This window comes from Myripristis murdjan, chromosome 17 (genome assembly GCF_902150065.1).
Source record: "Myripristis murdjan chromosome 17, fMyrMur1.1, whole genome shotgun sequence".
In the NCBI taxonomy this organism is placed as follows: Eukaryota; Metazoa; Chordata; class Actinopteri; order Holocentriformes; family Holocentridae; genus Myripristis; species Myripristis murdjan.
In genome coordinates this window covers 32,417,325-32,439,788 of record NC_043996.1, presented here as the reverse complement: position 1 = coordinate 32,439,788, position 22,464 = coordinate 32,417,325, and the positions used below count along the sequence as shown (strand labels likewise).

Sequence of the window (22,464 nt, the reverse complement as noted above, 5' to 3'; positions counted from 1 at the left end):
TAAAAAAAAAAAGTCGCTTGGTGGTAAGACACTGAAAAAACGCTTTGAAACCGTCCAGTCGTCCGCCGGCGTTTCCAACTCGCCTGCTAGGGGGCGCCAAAAACACGCCCATAAAAAAAAAAAACACATAAAAACAACGTAGGTGCACTTTGTGAAGCTGCGGAGGGTCGGTTACATGTGGAGACGTTTTGATTCAACTTACGAAAAAAAAACAAAAAAAAAAAAACGCAGAATATGCACAGAATCTGATGGTTGAGTCCACGCGGTTCACACTCGCTGATGACTTACATGCTTTTTTTTTTTTTTTTTTTTTTGGTAGTTGAGTCCCCGTTTAAATCGACCCCCTGTCAGTTTTGCGTACTGCACCTTTAATTCGATCAAGTCAAAGCGGTGAAAATCAGGACCTTCAGTTTCATAAAGTCAGAAAATGCATGTGGACGCCGCGACCTCTGACCTTTTGACCAGTTTGTATTCGTGACGCCCCGCGGGTCGTCCGAGGCTGCGAGCCGCTTTCAGTCGCGTCTTAAAATGTGAAATCATCCTTCCCTCGCTTCGCCAAAAAAAGACGAGAGGAAAAGCGTTTGGGCGCCTCCTTCAGTCGCACCGACAACCCGACCCTCGCCGTACCGAACAGGAAGCCAGACGAGAGGCCATTTCCTGTTTAAAAACTCAGATTATCAGAATAAAAAAACCGACGGCGCCCTCTAGCGGCCGAGTTGGAAAGAAAGGAAAAAAAAAAAAAAGCTTGCGTAGCGTCCTGAGAAACAGCGATGGCTTCTCTACCAGCAGTGAGGAGCAAACAAACAAACAAACAAACAAAGCAAAAATACGAGTCAGGTGTTAAAAATGAAAATAAAAAGAGGAGGAGCTGGGGGAGGGGGGGGGCCGGGGGATGGGAGGAGCGGGGGGAGACAGAAACAGAAACAAACGGGTATTAAGAGACATGCTGTTAAAGCTAGAACGTGCAAAGTTTTGCTTTGTGTCTCCGCCTTCCTCTGGACCGCCCGACGATGCCTGAGACTAAACCTCCATCCGCCCGTCGACTCTTCACTAATAAAAAACTGAACATAAGAAACCCGAAAACAAACAAACAAACAAACAAACAAACAAAAAAAAAAAAGAAAGTAAAATCTCTTTACATAGGACGTACTTCTCTTCTCTCGCTCGCCACTTACATGGACACGTGGTCTTCTTCTTCTTCTTCTTCTCCTCCACCTCTGAACGTCTCCTCCCTTAAACGTTAAGGAACCGTACCGTCTTGTTTTTATTTTGTTTTTTTTAATAATTCATTTTAATTCAACATACAGCCCGTGTGCTTTACTCTGCTGGTCCGGCGCCGCGCGTCGCCGTTAAAAACCTCGCCGACAGGAGACAGGAAACCGAACGCCCCCCCGGTCTTCTGCGGGCCGAAGATAAAAAGCCTTCAGAGTTTAAAACGAGAAGCCTGGCGGAGGAAGAGAGGGAGGAGGCGGGAGTGTGTGTGTGTGTGTGTGTGTGTGTTTATGTGTGTGTTTATGTGCGCGCGTGTCGGCTTTTCTTTTAAAAAACAAAGTAAAATATAAATAGAGGAGAGGAGCGATGGAGGAGGAGGAGGAAGAGTAGAAAGTGTGTGTGAGTCTTCATAACTTCTCCTTGGACTGGACCCAGATGAAGGGACCCGACTGCTCCTCGATGATCTGCTTCACCTGCTCGTAGATCTCCTCCAGCGTGTCGCCCTGCACGATGGCTGCAGACAGACAGACAGATATAGATATTTATTGTCATTGTATATAAAAACACAATGGAATTTCGCCTGCAGCATCAAAAATCAGCATAAAAAGGGCATAAACAAAGGTTAAAATGATGTACAGATATATTGCACAACAATAAATAAATACTGTTCAGGTGAATTGCACTTGTCTAGTTATATTGCACTTGCAGTGTGTGTGTGTTTTATGAAAATGGTGTGTGTTCATGTTTGAGAAGGGAGTCCACAGCTCTTGGAAAGAAGCTGTTTTTGAGTTAGTTCTGGCTCTGATGGCTCTCAGCCTGCCTGATGAGAGGCTGCTGAACAGGGAGTGAACACACACACACACACACACACACACACACACACCGCGGGTCAGATACACTCTGACAAACACACACTGACACAGATTATAATGAGGCTGCATCTGGATCTGCTGCTCTGAGTTTTCTGCACTGGTTTACTTCACTGATTCAGTTCAATACGACTTTATTGTCCAACAGGGTGGAAACCAAATGTCAACACATTAAAAAGAAGAAGGAGAAAAAAATACAGCCACTAACGTTGTGGTATTGAAAACAGTAATGGAATGATGGATGTAGATTTTAGATTTTGCAGGGAGGGAGGGAGGGGGTGTAACCCAACAGGATCTCAGTTTGGGAGAGAAACACGCTTTTATTTTGAAGGGATGAGGTGGTTGAGAGAGGACGTTTACAGATTTGTGAAGGTTTTATTTTAATTGACAGCCACTGGTGCAGGACGATGATGATGATGATGATGTCACTGTTTAAGGAAGTAGAGGTCACGTGAGGTCACTTCATGGGGGCTTTAACACGACAGTCCTTCAAACTAAATAATCAATAAGTAATAATCCTGGTGTGATCTGAGGCGTCTGACCTGTGAAATGCTCGGTGAACTCCTGCTCCAGCTTGGTGGCTCTGTCGAAGGTTTTCCTGCCCTGCTCCTCCGTCAGCCTCTTGTTCATCTCCCTGCAGGACACACCAGCAGCACCACACACACGTTTAAAACTTATATATACATTTATATACATATAGAGGTTATATAAGGAGCCGGGGAGGGGGGTTATATTCTGAGAAAACAACTTGGATATTCTCTGAAAAACAAAAATCTGATTATATAGTCACTAATTTAAGGGAAATTAACTTGGAAAAATAGTTTCTTCTCCTCCTCTCTGTCCGTGGCTCCACCTGTGCTGCCCCCTGCTGGCCGTGTCTCAGGCCTGCAGCTGATCCCCTCAGCAGATTCTACTCTGACATGGGATTCAGGAACAAGGAGATCCTGCTGATCTGAGCCCAGAATCAGCAGATTGTTTTCTTCTGAATCGGCCCAAGTCACAGCAACGTCTCTTCAGAGTCCAGATGCTGAGGAGGAGGTTGGGGTTCTGGACTCAGACCAGCAGGATTTCCTTCAGACTGGATCCCACAGGAGGAGGACAAACTGGTTTCACTGTTTTTTTTTCTCTCACAAATTTACAACTTTATAATCTCAGAATCTTTGAGCTTTTTCCCCTCAGAGATTTGTGAGTTCTTCCCTCATAAACTGACAATTTTAATCCCAGAATATCTGAGTTTGTTCTCATAAATTTCTGAATTTAATCTTGGAAAATCAGATTTTTTTTCTAGGAATATTACCCTTGCTCCCCTGGCTCCATAATTTTCCTAATACGCCATCATACTATAGGCTCTAAACAAGGCTAAAAAAATTAAATCTCAGGACATCGGGGGGGCTGTGAGGTGAATAGCACCTCAGTCCTAGTCTTAAAAACCTAAAACTGATCATCAAGTTTAATTACTACAATCAAGATCAGTCTCCATGTGACGGTCACATCATCAGCGCTGGTAAATCAACAATAAACAGTTCAAATTGGAAAATGCAGTTTAAACAGTTGGTGAGCATGTACATTTACTTATTAAAAAATCTCGCAAAAATGAGAGATCAGAGACCACATGATCGCAAAACATAAACTCCTCTGTGAGGAAGACGATGAGCTCCTCTCTGTGAGGAAGAGGATGAGCTCCTCTCTGTGAGGAAGAGGAGGAGCTCCTCTCTGTGAGGAAGAGGAGGAGCTCCTCTCTGCGAGGAAGAGGAGTCACTCACATGATGTTCTCCACAGACTTGGGCTTGATGAAGATGGCGATGGGGTGAAGCTGAGCGAGCTGCAGTCTCTTTATCGCGTTCCCCGAAACATCCAGGATACAGTGTTTACCCTGAGGAGGAGGAGGAGGAGGAGAAGAAGATGGAGGGATAGAAGAAGGTGAAGAAGGAGAAGAAGGAGCAGAAGAAGGAGAAGGAGAATAAGAAGGAGCAGAAAGAAGAAAGGTTTAGTTTCATCTGCCAGCTTGAGCTTCAGTGTGTTGGTTTTGCAGAGCAGTGACATTTTTAAAGGATCAAATGAATCTGGTTTCTGAAAATGTGATTGTTTCGCTGCAGGGATTTAAAAATGTTTTGAAAAGTCAGCAGCTGTTTCTTTCTGATACTTTGATTTGGACTGGCTCTCTGTCAGACAGAGGGTACGGTGGCCAGCAGGGACAAAGTTTGACACTAATGACAGATCTACAGGTGGGTCTCAGGTGAGGCTCCTACCTTCTCGGCCACCTCGCGGACCGACTGCACGCTGGTCCCGTACAGGTGGTTGTTGTACTGCCCCGCCTCGATGAACTTGTGGTCCTGGATGTCCTTCTCCATCTGCTCCCGGGACACCACGAAGTGATAATCTCTGGCGTCCACCTCGTAGTCCCGCTTGGGCCGGGTCGTATCTGCGAGTGGGGATTAAATTTTATTCCAACTTTATTGGACCAGGTGGCTTCACTTTAACCAGGTTCCAGTTTCAGTGGCTTCACTTTAACAGACCGTCCTCATGAAGCGAGCAGTTTTTATGAAACAGCTGCTGAGAAGAGCCTGATGACCTGAACACTGACGCACTCAGGCCAAAGGATAAACAACTACAATCACTACAGCACTCTCAAAATTATAATACATTTAATGTCGGTCAATTGACTCATTGAAGGAGAAGAAGAAGGAAGAGGAGGAGAAGAAGGAGAAAAGGGAGGAGGAGAAGAAAAAGGAAAAGGAAGGAGAAGAAAAAGGAGAAGGGTCAAGAAAGAAGGAGAGGGAAAAGAAGCAGAAGAAGGGAAAAAAGCAGAAAGAGAAGAGGAAGAAGGAGAAGAAAAGGAAGAAGGAGGAGGAGAGGAAGCAGGAGAAGGAGAGGGAGAAGAAGCAGAGGAAGAGGAGGAAGCAGAAAGAAGAATGAGGAGCAGAAGAAGCAGCAGTAAGGGAAAAAGAAGGAGAGGGAAAAGAAACAGAAGAGGAAGACAGAAGGAGCAGAAGAGGAAAAAGGAGGTGAAGAAGAAGAACAAGAAGGAGGAGGAGGAGATAAAGAAGTAGCATAGAAAGAAGGAGGAGGAGGTGGAGAAGACGAAGAAGGAGAAGAAAAGGAAGGAGGAGGAGGAGAGGAAGCAGGAGAAGGAGAAGAAAAACGAGAAGGATAAGGAGAGGGAGAAGAAGCAGAGGAAGAGGAGGAAGCAGAAAGAAGAATGAGGAGCAGAAGAAGCAGCAGTAAGGGAAAAAGAAGGAGAGGGAGAAGAAACAGAAGAGGAGGAAGCAGAAGGAGCAGAAGAGGAAAAAGGAGGTGAAGAAGAACAAGAAGGAGGAGGAGGAGATAAAGAAGCAGCATAGTAAGAAGGAAGAGGAGGTGGAGAAGATGAAGAAGGAGAAGAATAAGAAGGAGGAAGAGGAGGAAGAAGAGAAGAAGGAGGAGGAGGAGGAGGTAAAGAAGTAGCATAGTAAGAAGGAGGAAGAGGTGGAGAAGACGAAGAAGGAGAAGAAAAGGAAGGAGGAGGAGGAGAGGAAGCAGGAGAAGGAGAAGAAAAACGAGAAGGATAAGGAGAGGGAGAAGAAGCAGAGGAAAAGGAGGAAGCAAAAAGAAGAATGAGAAGCAGAAGAAGCAGCAGTAAGGGAAAAAGAAGGAGAGGGAGAAGAAACAGAAGAGGAAGACAGAAGGAGCAGAAGAGGAAAAAGGAGGTGAAGAAGAAGAACAAGGAGGAGGAGGACATAAAGAAGTAGCAGAGTAAGAAGGAGGAGGTGGAGAAGACGAAGAAGGAGAAGAAAAGGAAGAAGGAGGAGGAGAGGAAGCAGGAGAAGGAGAAGAAAAACGAGAAGGATAAGGAGAGGGAGAAGAAGCAGAGGAAGAGGAGGAAGCAGAAAGAAGAATGAGGAGCAGAAGAAGCAGAAGCAGTAAGGGAAAAAGAAGGAGAGGGAGAAGAAACAGAAGAGGAGGAAGCAGAAGGAGCAGAAGAGGAAAAAGGAGGTGAAGAAGAAGAACAAGGAGGAGGACATAAAGTAGCAGAGTATGAAGGAGGAGGTGGAGAAGACGAAGAAGGAGAAGAAAAGGAAGAAGGAGGAGGAGAGGAAGCAGGAGAAGGAGAAGGAGAAGAAAAACGAGAAGGATAAGGAGAGGGAGAAGAAGCAGAGGAAGAGGAGGAAGCAGAAAGAAGAATGAGGAGCAGAAGAAGCAGCAGTAAGGGAAAAAGAAGGAGAGGGAGAAGAAACAGAAGAGGAGGAAGCAGAAGGAGCAGAAGAGGAAAAAGGAGGTGAAGAAGAACAAGAAGGAGGAGGAGGAGATAAAGAAGCAGCATAGTGGGAAGGAGGAAGAGGTGGAGAAGATGAAGAAGGAGAAGAATAAGAAGGAGGAAGAGGAGGAAGAAGAGAAGAAGGAGGAGGAGGAGAGTCCTGGTTTCCGCAGGACTGGTTTGGGAGGTGGGACTCACGCGGGACGCAGGAGCCAAACTTGTCGGGGAATTCGGAGATCAGGTCGTCGTTGATGCGATCCTTCATGGGGCCGAGGATGATGACGGGACGGGTGTAGTTCACTGACAGGAGGAGGAAGAGGAAACCCGCCGTTACACAACGCCAAAGGCAACGTGGGGCTTTTATTATGACCTTCCTTTTTTTTTTTTTTGTTCTTCACTGTAAAATCTGGAAAGATCAGATCAGGTTTCTCTGCATAAACGGCGTCTATCCTCAGAAACACCTCAAGTCCAGAACGAGGAACGAGATTCAGCTCCAATAAAAAACAAACAAAATGACAGATTTTGTTTTGTGATAGAACCTCGTGTCTTGGCAGTTCTGATTTGTTTGAAAGTAAAACTGTTAAAGGGGAGAAACTCTGGAGCTGCTTACCCTCCGAGCTGAAAATGCATCGTATTTCATTTATTTTTTAACAGAATAAAATCAATGCTGTTGTCATACCTAACATGTTGCACCAATATGGACCCACTGCACCACATATTAATGTTTTCCATTCATCTATAAACCTCCTCCCCCTCTTTTCCCAGCTTCCCACTGTTTTAAAAACCTCCAGTGGCCTGTGGTGTGAATTAGCATTTTGCTATTAACACTTAAAACAATACAAATCTGGTGCTTGTGCATTAAATGCTGCCAGTGTTACTGTGATGTCCTTAACTTTCAGCGTCATGGTGAGTTTTCAGTGTGAAAACCCCAGAGCCAGGTCACGACAGCTCACTATAACTAAACTACACACTGAAACTAGATGAGAAAAAACATTTTAGTTTAACTGAAATAAAAATAAATCAAAAACTATGACTGAAACAATGTTGTGTACTTAAACTAACTAAACTAAAGTAAAGTCAGAGTGTGTGTGCGGTGTGTTTGGTGTTGCTGTTGGTCAGTTTAAACACTCCCACTGACACTGACACGAAGAAAAACTCAACTCCAACTAAACATCTTCAAACAAGATAAACTCAACTGAGACCTGCAAACCCACTCTGGAGACTGAACTGACACAGATACTAAAATTAAAAACAAAATAAAAATAAAAAATATGATGATATGTTTTTTAATTTGATGCTTTCTTCTAAAGTGTGCAGAGCAGCGACGCCGGCCTCACCTTCCTGCTGGGTGACGGGCTCATACGACAGAACGTACTCCTCCTGTCCACCTGGGAACACAAACAGAAGCACAGGACAGACTCTGAGCTCAGCGGGCGGACGAAAGCCTGAGGGTGAGCGGGTGAGCGGGGGTGACAGGGTGAGGGAGGAGTGATGCAGTGAGGGAGGAGTGATGCAGTGAGGGAGCAGGAGGTGACAGGGTGAGGGAGGAGTGATGCAGTGAGGGAGCAGGAGGTGACATGAGGAGCAGAAGCTGGTCGTGTCTTTGTGTTTCAGGACATCTGGACATCCGGAGTGACAAAACAAACAACTTTGCAGTGAGGACACGAAACATCACAGCTGCCTTCTGACGGACGAGGGGAGTCCAGGTGGAAGAGCTGATCTCTGATTGGCTGCTTCACACCTGCGTGATGTGGGTGACTGTGATTGGACGGTACAAAAGCAGATGAAACCCCAGTGTGTCTGAAGACCCGGCGTCGTGAACCACCTCGGAGACACACGAAGCAGTGCAAAAATGCAACGCATCTTCAATCCAGATACAGGAAGTCAGGATCAATCGATCAATATCGATAGATAAGATGGAAAAGCACAAGAACTTCCCAATTTTGGATCCATAAAGTACATGTATCTATCTGTCTATTGATATTTCAGTGCCAGGTGTGGGGACGACCTGGATAAGTGATGTTCAGGGCCGATATACATTTGCAGGAAATTTGGAAATCGCAAAGTCAAAATTTACATTATTAGAAATGCCAATATACACTACTCACAAAAAGTTAGGGATATTCGGCTTTCGGGTGAAATTTCAGGATGAACCTAAAATGCATTCTAACCTTTACAGGTGAACTTAATGTGACCTTCTGTAAACTTTTGAATGCACATGTCCAACTGTTCAGTGTCTCAGTACTTTTTGCACAAGTTGCTGTTCTCTAACAAGGAGTTTAACGGCAAAATTCACATCAGGTGTTTGATGCTCCAGCTCATCGAGGTCGTATCATTAGGGAACGGCTGCTGGAGACTGGGGTACCTCAGATGGAGTGGCCTGCACTTTCTCCAGACCTGAATCCCATAGAAAACCTATGGGATCAGCTCAGTCGCCGTGTAGAGGCTCGGAGCTCTGTACCCCAGAACCTCAATGTCCTGAGGGCCGCCCTTCAAGAAGAGTGGGATGCCATGCCTCAGCAGACAATAAGTCGACTTGTGAACAGCATGAGACGTCGCTGTCAAGCTGTAATTGATGCTCAAGGGCACATGACAAGTTATTGACACTGACATTTTTTGTTGTGGTATATCCACCACTGTTGTTGGCTTTTGTTTCAAGAAATTGTTTGAGATGAGGAAATCACCAGTGTATGCTTCTACTTAAATGCCCTACTTTCATGATATAATATCACTGTAGCGTGAACATTTTACATTTTCCATAAATTTCACCCAAAAGCCAAATATCCCTAACTTTTTGTGAGTAGTGTATATCAGCATTTATCAGTTCAGCCTTTTCATTGTCTTTTATTGACCAAATCAAACACCTTGACTTCTGCTTTATAAACCCTGAACGTGTTTTGTTGTTTGTCATCACTTCCCAAAACGTGATGAAGCTTTTCCTTCATTTTTGTACAAACACCTGCATTTTCTAATAATAATAATAAACATTTTTAATAATCAGATCTGGAGTCTGCAGGTATAAACACTCCCCTCACTTTTCCGTCACCTTTACCTCTCTCAGGGGGCGTGGCCTGGGCTGCTGGGGGCGTGGCCTGGAAGGTTCTGTTTTTGGATTCTCTTAAAAAAGTGAGGAATCAGCCTGAAGGGGGCGTGACAATTTACTGCACTCTAGCATAAACTAACTGAAGTAAATAATAATGAATGATTATTCTGTTTGTACATGAGGAAAACGTGTTTATCAAGAAGAAAAAAAAGGAAAATAATAATAACAGCCGCAGTGAGTTCGTACAAAATGTGGGAAAATGTGGGATGTTTTGGGAAATTATTACAAAATGTGTTGCTGCAAACCCTTTAAGAATAAAGAGCGAACATGCAGGCCTGACGTGTTCATTGAAAACCACGCACACACACACACACACACACACACTCCTGGCTGAGGGTGTGGGGGTCAGAAAAGCTCATGCTATTATTGCCCAGTCAGCAGTTTGTGCTCGTTACGGCGGTCGTTAGCGAGTTAGCAAATTCAATCAAAGGCCGTCAGAGTTAATTAAAGATGGCCGACGCGCGTCGCCGCGCCGACAGGAAAACACTCAGCCCCTCGTTCGGTCGGTGTCGGATCCGAGCGACGTGATTGGTTAGTGTGCGTCCGGCGGCGTGGGCACAGAGAAGCAGGCAGAGCGGGAAACAGCGACGGAGGCTCGGCACACTTACGGTAGCTACTTTCACTATCGCTGGCGTTAGAGGTCACATGTTCTGAAATCACAACAGAGAGGACACACAGCGGGTCAGCCGGGACGCTCTGCTCTCCCATGATGCTTTGCAGCACAGGACGTCCATCAGCAGGGCCAACACACATCAGTTATGAGAGCCTGAAACACTCACAGCTGCACGGCAAGGCCATTAAACTAATGACATGACGAAAACTAGACCTTTTCATCCACTGAAACAAAACTGAAAGTGTACTGCGCTAAAATTACAGAGAAAATGTCTTTAGTTTTCATCTGTCAGTTTATTATTTATTATTATTTTTAAACTGTGTGACGTGTTGAGTTTTTAATCACACAGTATTTTGTCTCTGACCTCCTGGAGGCTCGTCCCTGACATATTACAAAAAAAAAAAACACTAATAAGAACTAAACTAAAAACTAAAAACAGAAACAAAACTAATGAAAAACAAATGAAACATGTAAATCTGTAATATAATGACCTCGCTGCAGTGTGAACTCAAACAGGACTCACACACTTTTGGATTCATAAACTCTTCAAAGCAGCTTCTCTCGGCTGTGATATCGGAGTGAAAAGTCTAAACCAAGAGAAGATCTTTGAACCAAACGATACCAGCTCTCATGGAATCTGACAGACAGGTTTCAGATTAGGATTAATCTTAATCAGGGGGGGAACGTCGGCCTCGGTCACGTGCCACGTGCAGGTACAGTGACCGAGCAGGTGACATCAAACAGCCTGCAGGCTCCGGGCTGTGAAAAGGCTGCAAGGTCAAAACATCGCAGAAAAGAGGATTAAATAATGAAGGGATGAGAGAGGAAAAGGAGTTTATATCTCAGATCAGAAACAGAAACAGTGAAATTCATTCAGATGATGAAAACAAATCTTCACACGTCCCCAAACCTCATGCAGCCACAGGCAAAGAGAGAGAGAGGGAGTGTGAGAGAGAGAGAGAGAGAGAGAGAGAGGGGCGATCGAGTGTCTGAACCCCCAGACACTGTCGGGACGAGGTCACAGAAAACACAAATCACTACAACAGCTTATGGAGGGTGATGACTCTGTGTGTGTGTGTGTGTGTGTGTGTGTGTGTGTGTGTGTGTGTGAGAGAGAGAGAGAGAGAGAGAGATGGAGGACATGTGTGTGTTCATGACTGACTCCCTGCTGGAGGCTGAGAGCTGGATCAGGTGAGATGGAGTGAAGAGATGGAGCCGCAGTCAGGAGGCTCCGTTACCCTGACAACGAGGAGGAGGAGGAGGAGGAGGAGGAAGAGGAGGAGGGGGAGGAAGAGGAGGGAGAGGGGGACTCGACTCTACCAGGGACCCCTCCTCACAGCACTGACTTTCAGTTTCTATTTAGAGGAGGGGCCCCCGGGGGCTCCTCAGCAAAATGAGGACCAGTTTAAATGTTTCTGAGGCACCTTATAAACACATTTTAATCATTTAAACTTGTCATTTTAATCATTATAAATACTGTCTTCTGGTAGCTTTTTTTAAGTTTTTTTTTTTTTTTTTTAAACTAATACTCCAGTAGTTTTTGTACTCCTTTTCCCATGTTACTGAAAGTTATTATTTCTTTCAGCCATCCAAGTAAAAATAAACTAGTGAATCCGATCAGCTTTCAAAGAGTTAATTTCATAGTAAATTATTTCTCCAGATGTTGTTACAATACAAGAAAATCAGAAAAAAAATCAATCTTTAATCTGCCTTTCAAAGTGTTTTTCAGTGGTTGAGGATCCAAACAGGGAAGCTGCAGGGTAAACGCCTCACCTTATGATACTAAAACTGATCCCAGAGGTTTCTGTACTTAATTGCCAATTAAATTCCATTCTGATTATTTTCCATAATCACATCATTACTGGAAATTTCTGTGACTTTTCCATGAAAACTTTAGGGATATTTTCCAAAATATTTCCAGGCCTGGAAAACATATTTTCACGATCCACGACGCGACAAAATCCACGAGGACAGAAACTCAACCTTCTGAGATTTTCCTCTGGGACTGAACTTCATTTCCATTTTTTTTTACTAACCTCGGATAAAGTTCTTCTGATTCCCTGATCCCTTCGGAGCAAATCAGCCTTTCTTTAAAATATCTCAGGAGTATTTGAAGCAAACGACACTCTGTTGATGTAAACCTGCAGAGTGAGGAGGTTTGGATTCCAGGTCGACATTTTGCTGTTTGGCTGAGAGAGAGGAGCCTGGCAGAGACTGTGAGCCTGGGGGCTGATGGGTAGTTTGGGGTGGGGGGTGGGGGGACTTACTGTGTCCTTTGGATAGCAAGTCGTCACTGTTGTCCTGCGGTCAGCAGAGCCGGGCGGACGAGGAGAGAACAACCACAAGAAACACAACGTTACTGAGTTACAGCGACAGAGAGAGAGAGAGCAGCCGGCCGGGGCCACGGGGCGGCCATGTTGGCAGGGCCACGGGGCGGCCATGTTGGCAGGGCCACGGGGCGGCCATGTTGGCTCCAAGGAACATCAACATTTCCTCAAGAGTCTCATCTCACAGCCAGTTCATTTCAGAGAGCTGCAGCCACAGGAGGGAGGAATGTCTCATCACACTGAGGGGCTCTTTGGAGGATTTTGAAATATTCTTGATGGCACTAATTTCATTTTTACTTCAGTATATTTGGACATTAACGCTGTGCTTCACTACATTTTAAATCAGTTAGAAATGAGGAATTTTAACGTCTCTCCAAAAGCATCACCTCAGAAACAGGCCAGTCATAATTCTGATAAATAGTTATAAATTAATGCTTAACATTAATGCACTTTTTTGTAACATTTTTATCGTGATATAAAATAAAAGAAAATAAATTAAAGAACATCTCTCCGCTCCCGGATGGCAACGATTTAAGCAATGGCTGTTTTTTTTTATTTTGTTTTGTTTTTTAAAGGTAATTTTGATGATGATACTGCAGTGATGTAGCCCGGCCCTGTTGCCATGACACCCGCCGCAACCGTGGGGCGTCGCCGCAGCTGACCTCTCTTTCCTGTCGCCGACCAATCATCTTTTAGACAGACCGCCCCCCCCCCTCCTCCTCCCCCGCCTCCCCTCGCGCTGGTACTTACGGTCGACATCGCTGGTCTCCTGCTCGCTCGCCTCCTTGCTCTTGTAGAAAGGAAACTTTCGGGAAAAGAGGTTCTTTTTACGCTTGTCATTGAGAGACTGCTGAGGAGGAAGAGGAGGAGGAGGAAGAGGAGGAGGAGGAGGAGGGGTGATGGAGTCAAAAAAAGGAGGAAGAAGGGGAGATGGGGAGTCTGATGTCGGTACGGAGAGAATGAGAAGCCCTTCGTCTGAGTCTGTGGCCGGCCGGCAAATCAAAACTCAAATAAAACAAACTCACACAAACTGTCGATCAACGAGTGAAAATAAACTGGAAAACGAAAAAGAAAGAAATAAAAATGTCAAAACTGCCCTGAAAGCACGACTAATATCTTCTTTTTCCCTATCTGTATCTGAAATAAACATTATTATTGTTGTTTTTATTTTTATTAGCATTATTGTTAGAAGGTGTTGTTTAATTGTTACCCCACGCTGATAATTAAAGAAAGAAATTAAACTGCCATCTTGTGAGGATGTGGCTGTTTTTTATTTATTTATTTAGTTTTTACATATCTGGTCACAGCAAACATACACAAACTAGTAAAAAATAATCTATAAAATAAACAATATCACAACTGCCCTGACAACATGAGAGTTTTTTTTGCCATCAGTGTCTGAGTTTCTTGAAAAACACTTTAAAATGAAAATGTGTTATTCTTCTTATTATTATCATTTTTATATGATCATAAACTGTAATTTCATTTGAAGCTTTTTTTTTTTACATATCTGATCATCATATACATAGACAAAGTAATAAAATAATCTAATAAAATAAAATAAATGCCTCTTTGCATGTAGGAATTTATTTTTTTATCAGTTTATGGTAAGGATCGCACTTAATTTTGTTGTACATTGTACAATGACAATAAAAATATTCTATTATATTCTATTCTAACTGGTAAACATTATACCTGATAATAGGTGCATTTTTTTTTTTTTTTGTTTAAATCTAAAATGCTTCAGTTCATCCATTTAGACCATGGTTGACTCTGCAGGTAATTAAATTAAAGCTCATTTAGAGTCACTGATGCCAGGCTCAGCCACAGAGTCAGAGGAGGCTGGTGAACCAGCAAAATAATAACCTGGGTTGAGATTTTTTTTTTTTTTTTTTTTTTTTTTGGGTAACACATGCTGCAAAAACATCTGCATGTTACCAAGTCATTCAGTCTCTTCTTTAGTGTTCAGATGTTGTTTTCCTTCACTCTTGTTTCTGGTGCAGTCTGACAGTCAGGACAAATGTGTTGAAACAAGGCAGATCAGCCACGAGGACCAAGAAAATGACACCTGATTGAAGAAAATTCTGGAAACCAGTTGATTTGTTGAGATTTGAGCTGTGAATGTGAGAGTGAATGACTTGGTGACATGAGGGTTTTTGTTGCAGCTGACTCTGAGTTTCTCTGTGTCGGCCACACACTTTGCTCTGCCTTCTCTTCACACTGTGCACAGGTGATCAAACACAGAGCCGGCTCAGCGGCGTGGTTTCTCAGCAGGCCGAGGGAAGCCGGAGGAGACAGAGACAGAGCGAGGAGAGACGGACGTCCGCCAGCAGCAGGATGAGGAGGAACAGGACGGCTAACGGGTCATTTACTGACATGCAGACAGCATGCAGAGAGGACACAGAGACACACCGAGGCCAGACTCAACTAGCTCAGAGCCGCTCATCTTCTCCACCACTGACTGACTGACTGACTGGTCTGGTTTCAGGTCTGTTTCCTGCTGGTTGTGGAAATAAAACCACCGAGCCGCACCACGCACACCAAATCCTGAGATCACCTGACAACGGCCTTGTTCAGACTGTCAGGCCAAATCCGTTTTTTTTTTTTTTCATATACAGACTGTATCCAGGCTGATTTTGAAGTCTGGACAGCCAAAAACCCACGTGGAAGGCAAGTTTTTGCACATCAGACCCAAACCACATTCGGAGGTGGTTTGAAATACGATTCCAATCAGATTTGTACAGATGTGTCTCAGTCCGGACGCTCTGGACACTCAAACAGGATTTCAAAGCGTCTGTCAGGTCACTCATTACGGCGACACGACGACGCCGTTAAATCCCGAGTGACAGAAGTGCAGCAGAGCGGCTGAGCAGAGCCACATGGAGGACGACACAGAGGACAGAAGGCTGTGGACAGACGCTGCCGGCAGCCTCTGGACATTTCTCCTGCTTCCACATGGGAAAGCTGCGTCACCTGCACACGTAGTTACTGACGCCTACATGTTACCATAGCAACCCATGCATATAGGTTGGTGATGTCTGGAGACACAAATCCACTCTGATCACCGGCAGATGACAGTGTGGACAGTCTGTCTGAAAGATGTGACTTGAGAAACAGATCTGATTCGCCGGCAGTCTGAACCAAACCGTTTTCCGCAGCACTGACTGACCGCTTTGCAAATCAAACCTGACCTGCTGGAGCCACCGAGCCGCACAGCACCACGCACACCAAAACCTTACATCGCATGACAAAGGCACATCATTATTTTCACCAAGTTCAGTTTTCTGGGTCCATATGGAAACGCCAGGCCTGGCTTTTTCAGATTTGCACACTTTAGCAACGGTTTTTCAAAAGCTCAGTGAGGATGGAGGTCTAAAACAGAGGACAAACAGATGCCTTCTCACATGTACCTGGTTTACTGAGGCTTTAGTCAGAACCTGATGAAGGCGACAGACTAACCGCTGAAACTGACTAACAGAATGACTAACAGAATACCACAGCCAGATTTCTGCTCAGTCTCTGTATTTATTACAAAAGTCAACACTGTGGTCAGGTGTTTTTTTTTTTTTTTTTGGGCAGGTCACCAGATACAGAAACCTGGATGTTGTACTAACAAATGTAGAGACTGCACAAAGTCAAAGTCAGCACTGACCACGAGTGCAAGACCAAAGAAATGTATGGAAGCGATAAAAAAAAAAAAAAAGAAAAAAAGAAAACTGCACATGATGCGAGTTGCTGCCAACAAAGTGGATTTATTACCAGCAGAAGAATGATGTGACATTTTGAACGTCAGTCTGATGAAGAGCAAACGCTCAAAACGTCACATCAATCTTCAGGTGGTGATAAATCCACAAACTGTGCAGACTTTTTTATTGTTTCTTAACAAATTTAAACACATGACAGTGCAGTGGAGCAGGAAACCAGTTATTAAATGAATGTGGGAAGTGAATCTGTGGCTTAACAGAGATTCAGTTTGATTCACAATTCAAGAGTTGGCAGTTTGATTTGAGAGGGTTTTTTTTTTTTTTTTTTAAGCAGGTTGTGATCAGAAGACAGAATTACTCTAACATAAATGAATCTACAAAAAGTTCTCCAATTATACATATGCAGTGCAACTTACATGCAATTTAGTTGCATGTTATAAATTAAATTTTTTACAGTTGCAGTAGATTCTATATGATGATGATTTCTATTGGCGGAACACAAATCAGTTGCAGCCACAGAAACTGAATGGGTAGAAGCAGCGTGGGCCTTTGGTTCACAGCAAATCAGAGCATTTCTACTCCTTCTATTTCTATGCATGCAACCAAATAGCATGAAAAAGTTCCACATGTTCACCACAACAGCATGGAGAACAATTTGATTCAGAGCGATTCGTTCTGTTCATTTCCTTTAGCAGGTGAACTGATGGACGCAACTGAATTAATCAAATCTGTAATCTCTAACACAATGAATTGATCGTCAAACCTCCTAAGATGAATCTATGTAAACCGGCTCATTAGAGAAATCACTGCACCTCCAGATGGGTAACCTCAGTTTTGGTGTGCGTGAAAACGTGCTCAGGCTGCCCTCATTATAAATCAAAACGACCTGACTTTGATTCTCAGTGCCTGAAATCAACAGCGGACTCATTGTGTTGTCTTTTGTTTGCACTTTGTGCAATGACAATAAAGCTGAATCTAATCTAATCTAATTTTCCTGCCTGGTAACCAGAAAATCCAGCAGCAGCTCGTATAATCTCCGGTTTAAACTTGACAACTTCACGTGTGTCAGCAGCAAAACTCAGTTCCTGTGCTTGAAGAACAAACTGACTGATGCTGTTCTTTTGATTCATCGATTAAAAAAACAAAACAAAACAAAAAAAAAAACAGGAGCATTAGATCACAACAGACCACATGCTACACTGACTGTTACACAGGAGGAGAAACGATGAGTCAGCAGGGTGAGGAGGTGAGTCTGTGAGGAAGAGGAGGAGGAGGAAGAGGAGGAGGAGGAGGAGGGTTTCAGAGGGAGGAGGCAGGAGCAGACAGTCAGACGTCAATGGCAAGCGTTTCTCTCTTCGGGGGGGATTCTCCAGTCATGCATGTTGGTTTTTCTCCCCTCCAGACTGGCGTGTTAGCGGGCGGCGGGTGGCGCGGGGGGCGTTTGGGCGACGCGTGTTAAAAGCGACACACCGTGTGGAGGTCAGGTGCTTGGGGGGAGGAGGCGCAGTGTGTGTGTTTTTTTTTTTTTTTTTTTTTTTTAGACGTTGAACACACAGGTCATGAAAACAGAAACGTACGGCTAAAGTCTGGGGGGCAGCGGCAGTCAAAAGATCATCGACACATGCTGTTAACTGGCTAGCTTAGCGCTTCATCGATCTAATCATTAGTCACACGGATTAGTAGGTGTGAGCTACAATAAAGTCAAATACTAAAGACTAAAAACATATACGATTAGGAAACACTGTGAATGAGAAACAGATAATTCTGTCTTTGTTAAGCGCTGAGGATTTAGCATGCAACACAATTCATCTCTGGAGTTATTCACAGATAAAAAACATGAAATGAAAACTGCAGCAAATACAGACGAGTTCAAATGACAAGACTCAGGATTCTACTGCTAACTCTACTGACACTACTGCTGCTAACACTGCTGCTACAGGGACTGTTAGCACCAGGGCCGACCCAAATACCGTTTCTAGGGCTTCGAAGCTTTGGAAGAAATTATTTTAAATCTCTAAGGTACGGCTCCTCCTATCCCAACAAGATGCCGAAAAACTCGTTCATGCATTCATTTCAAGCAGACTGCACTACTGTAATGCTCTTTCACAATAATCCACTGATAAACTTTAATTTAAACAGGACTCTTCCGCCAGAGTTTTAACTAGAACAAGAAGGAGAGAGCAGGTCAGTCCAGGTTTAGCTAACCTGCGCCGGCTCCCTGGGTCTTACAGGGTTGATTTTAAACTTCTTTAACTAGTGTACACGTCTCTTAACGGTTTGGGACCAGCCTACATTACTAATTCTTTGTTGTTGTATAATCCTTCACGGCCTCTTAGATCCTCTGCTGCTGTTTTTAAAAAATATAAACTGTCACATAAATACGAGAATCGTCAGCAAAGCCTTTTATAACTATGAAATTATGGGATTCCCTTCCCAAGGCTATGAGAGAGTCAACAAGCTCTGTGAACAGTTTTAAATGAACCAAAACTGACAGCTTATTTATTAAACATGACTTTTAACTGTCACACTCTCTTTGTCCTATTCTTTTATTCTGTTCTTTTAAATATTTTAGTGTTTTATGTCATCCTTTTATATTTTTGTCTTCCTTTGTTTCGACATATTCTGTTTCTAAATCTGAATTTGTTTGATCATCATCTCCGTCCTTTATTTATCTTATTGACATTTGTTTTTTGCTGCCTCTGTTGATTGTTTTTTTTTTTTTTCAGAAGATTGCTTGGTTTTATTGGTTGTATTTGCACTTGTTTTAAATTGCCTGTTTTATTCTCTTGTTTTTTTCACTTTACTGTAAAGCACTTTGAGCTACACCCCCTGTATGAAAGGTGCGATACTAAGAAAGCATTATTGTTGTTGTTGTTCTGATGGTAGCTTACTCTGAAGATGACAGCTAGACTCTGAAACCAGATTTTGTGAGGCAGGTGTTAAATTATACTCACTGTACACTCAAAACGTTCAGGCATTCACATAAAACTATAAAATGCTGTTAATTTGTTCATCTGTGTCCCTTTTGTTGTTTTTTGTTTTGTCTCATGCTGTACCTATACACCTGTACACACTGTGCTGTTCACTTGTAGTAAAAGAGAAAAACATGCACAGTGTCCGCGATTAAAAACGGGGAAAAAAAGTATTTGAATACTGATTTTGTCGTTGATTGTGATGGAAACGACTGAAGCCTCGAAGCATTCGGGTCAGCCCTGGTCAACATGGCTACAGCTGTTTGTCCTGTGTGCTGAACCCGCAGGGCTCCACTCACCGCTCTGTCTCGAGACTTGGCGTTGAACTTGACCGTCTTTAATCTCGCTCTCTCCTTCTTCTCCACCCTGTGGACGCAAGGTCAAAGGTCAGCAGTGGCTGAGCAGGATTTTCCTAAAAAACAAAACTAATCCTCTCCATCCTGACTTGTTAGCCACTAGCAGTGTGTCTGTGTGTGTGTGTGTGTGTGAGTGTGTGTGTGTGTGTGTGTGCAGAGACCCTGCCCTCTGCCAGGGTTTTATTGTTTTGCTGAGCTCGGGACTCTTCTGGGCGTCTGCCTTTGGGCAGGGGGTGTGTAGCTCCCAGCCAATCACAGTGCAGCGCTTTGACAGATCGAAAGCACTGCATCCAATAGGACGCTGTGAAAACTGTGGCCAGCAGAGAAAAGGAAATCTAGCGAGGAGAAACGCCGAGCGGACAAAGCTCGTTCCACAGCGAGAGTGAATCTGGGGTTGGCTCTCACCCACAGGTGAGCACTGAGGGTCGCTTCATTCCCTCACCAACCTGGGAGAGGAAAACTGGTTGCCGGCGGTTACCATAGCCAGGGAGGCGGGGCCAACTTAGAATGCTGTGCTTATAAACGACAAGTCCTACTAACTCTGCCTATAAGATACAAGATCTCTTCTTCCAGGGGTGGATCACTGGTGCTGATGAACAAGGTGAGGCAGTGTGTGTGTGCGTGTGTGTGTGTGAGAGAGAGAGGCTGACCGTCTCTTGCTGGGGATCACCCCGACCTCCTCCACCTCCCCCTGGGCCGTCAGCTGCCTGGCCTGCCACCACTCGTCGTCGGAGGCGTTGACGACGTGCAGGATGTCTCCGAACTTGAAGTTGAGGCCCTGGCTGGGCAGCCCGGAGTCCCGGGTCTTATCGTAGTCAAACAGAGCTCTGCAGAGAGAGGCCACGGCACGCATCAACACCACGAGAGGCTCTGCAAACCTCGAACTCACAGAGCAAGACAGTAAAAACACAACAATAACAATAACCTCCATTTAATACATCACGTTGGAGAACCACGGTCACAAAGTGCAAGGTGCAAGTCCAGAGGAAAACATAAAAACAAGGTGAAAATAAAAATGTCTGAGAGCAGTGGGGAAAAGCTCCAAATAAATAATGATAACAAATAATGAAAACATAAAATTTGATAGCAAACGAGACTAAAATCACAGAGATTAGAGGGAAGCTTTGAGATAAAGGTTTGTTTTCAGGAGATTTAAAACACTCACAGCTAAAAACAGTTTCTCTTTGCTATCTTGTCAGCATGGCTTCTGAACTGCCGCTGATACAACCAATAATAATGATAATATTAATAATACGCTTTGCCTGAAGGAATACAAGCTGGCAAAGGCAGTAAAATCTCATTTAAAACTATTATTATCACAAAGCCTTTATGTAATCTTTGTCTTTCACTTTTTTCATTCCTGTTACTGTTCCTCTCTGTTTGACTGACCTTTGTCATTGTTCGGTTTTCATGTTTCGATGTGAAGCTCTTTCTAACTTGGTTTTGATCAAACTTGACATGAAAAAAAATCAACATATGGTTTTGTTCTAGGCTGTCACGTTTGGTTAAACCCCTACACAGTCTCCAACAGCGGCTGTTAAGTTTAAACTCGGTGTATCATTGGAGGTCATGCAATATATGTCTTAACTACACATGCGCCTCTATAACCCTGGAGGATATTGCAGCCATAACTCCTTTTCTTTTTCACACAAGCTGAATCATTTCTGTTCTCTCTGATTTGTGAAACTCACGATCTGCACAAACATCGTCAGAGTTTTGCTTCTGTCTCTGCCCTACCTGCTTTATTTTGTCTTATTTTGTTGTTTGTGTTCATTTGGAGGGTTTGGGCTTGTTTCGGAGGTTTCGCATGTTAAAACTGAGGTCGGTAAAAACGCTTTTATAATTAATATTTCTGCTCCATCTTGATGGGATGAACCTTATTTCTTTACTTTACTGAACATTTTAACAGAGTCTTCCACAGACCGTACCTGGACCTGTAGTGTCAACTAATGAACTTATTCTTTTATATTTAAATCTAACTATTAAGTACATAACTGTTTTAGATTTCACTAATTGTTTTATTTTGTATGACAACTACCAATTAACTATTGTTATTGATTGATGTTATTTTGTTTTTATGTACCTGTATGTATGTGTGGATGTTTTACTATTTGTTTGTGTTCTATCTCTGCTGTCCTCTGCTTCGTGTGTGCACAACGCTCATACTGCTGTGTAAATAAAGGTTAAACAAATGAATAAACTAAAACGTCTTACCTGACGTATAGCGATCTCTTCTGGCTGGTCCTCAGGGATCCGGATCCGGAGCTGATGCTGCTGTTCATCATCTGCTCCCTCAGGTCGTGGATCTTGGCCTCAAACCGGCTGTACTCTGCAACAGGAAGTTCACTGGTTACTGACTGGCTGTACTGGGCAGATCCCAGTCCGCCCTGCAGAAACACAGCCGCTGTGTGTGTGTGTGTGTGTTCCCTGCAGAGGTCGCGGGTATTGATCTGAACGCTGTTTCAAGCATCAGCATTTCCTCGAGACCTTGGCTGGAGTCGAGCTGCAACGTCGGTCGGATCTATCGATTCATCAGATCAACGTCGTCTTTTGGAAAATCACAGAGGAGAGCGGAACGGGAAAACAAAGCCCAACCGATTAGCATCAGCAGAGTTTTCAGAGACCGCAGCGAACGCCGACAGACTCTGAAGGCTCGCTAAAGTGCAGCGTTTCTCTGAAGAGGAACGACACATAACCGCTGTTTTGGTCTTTGTAGATTATTGTATTTTCTTCCATTAAAAAAAACAAAAAACTTCCAACTATCTAAACTGGCACTGAGGAGAAACAGAGCACTGTTTTCTTCACTCCTGAGAAATTCAGTTTTTGCATTGCAGTTGCCTGACAGCCTGAATGATCCTGACGCCTGCAGGGTCGAACAAACTAACAGCATCTGGTCAAACTGAAATCCATTCATCAGGTCCCTCAAAGAGCCGGGACAAATTTAGCTCCAGGCCTCACCCTCTGGCCTGTAGTGGGCTACGATGGTGACGGTCTGCCCGGCGTTCTTCAGGGCGGCGGCGGCCTGTTCGTGAGTGGCGTTGCGGAGGTCGACCCCGTTCACCTGAAAACAGGAA

The 22,464-nt window shown here is 43.9% G+C and overlaps 1 protein-coding gene across 9 annotated transcripts in view; it reads right to left on the bottom strand.

Moving 5' to 3' along the window:
- The window catches only part of dlg1b (discs large MAGUK scaffold protein 1b), a 159,268-nt gene continuing 136,804 nt past the window's right edge, over positions 1–22,464 (bottom strand). For 5 of the 9 annotated variants that reach the window (XM_030074623.1, XM_030074616.1, XM_030074615.1 and 2 more), the window contains 12 exons: positions 22,349–22,451; positions 21,605–21,719; positions 20,041–20,217; positions 19,334–19,400; positions 13,109–13,205; positions 10,027–10,068; positions 7,653–7,703; positions 6,514–6,615; positions 4,331–4,503; positions 3,845–3,954; positions 2,624–2,715; positions 1–1,726 (listed from right to left, as the gene is read on the bottom strand). In XM_030074623.1, the coding sequence (XP_029930483.1) occupies positions 1,620–1,726; positions 2,624–2,715; positions 3,845–3,954; positions 4,331–4,503; positions 6,514–6,615; positions 7,653–7,703; positions 10,027–10,068; positions 13,109–13,205; positions 19,334–19,400; positions 20,041–20,217; positions 21,605–21,719; positions 22,349–22,451 (1,236 nt within the window). In that variant the 3' untranslated portion in view covers positions 1–1,619. Of the gene's footprint in view, positions 1,727–2,623; positions 2,716–3,844; positions 3,955–4,330; positions 4,504–6,513; positions 6,616–7,652; positions 7,704–10,026; positions 10,069–12,298; positions 12,333–13,108; positions 13,206–19,333; positions 19,401–20,040; positions 20,218–21,604; positions 21,720–22,348; positions 22,452–22,464 lie in introns of all 9 variants that reach the window. The other 4 variants (XM_030074617.1, XM_030074620.1, XM_030074619.1 and 1 more) reach the window with 2 other exon arrangements.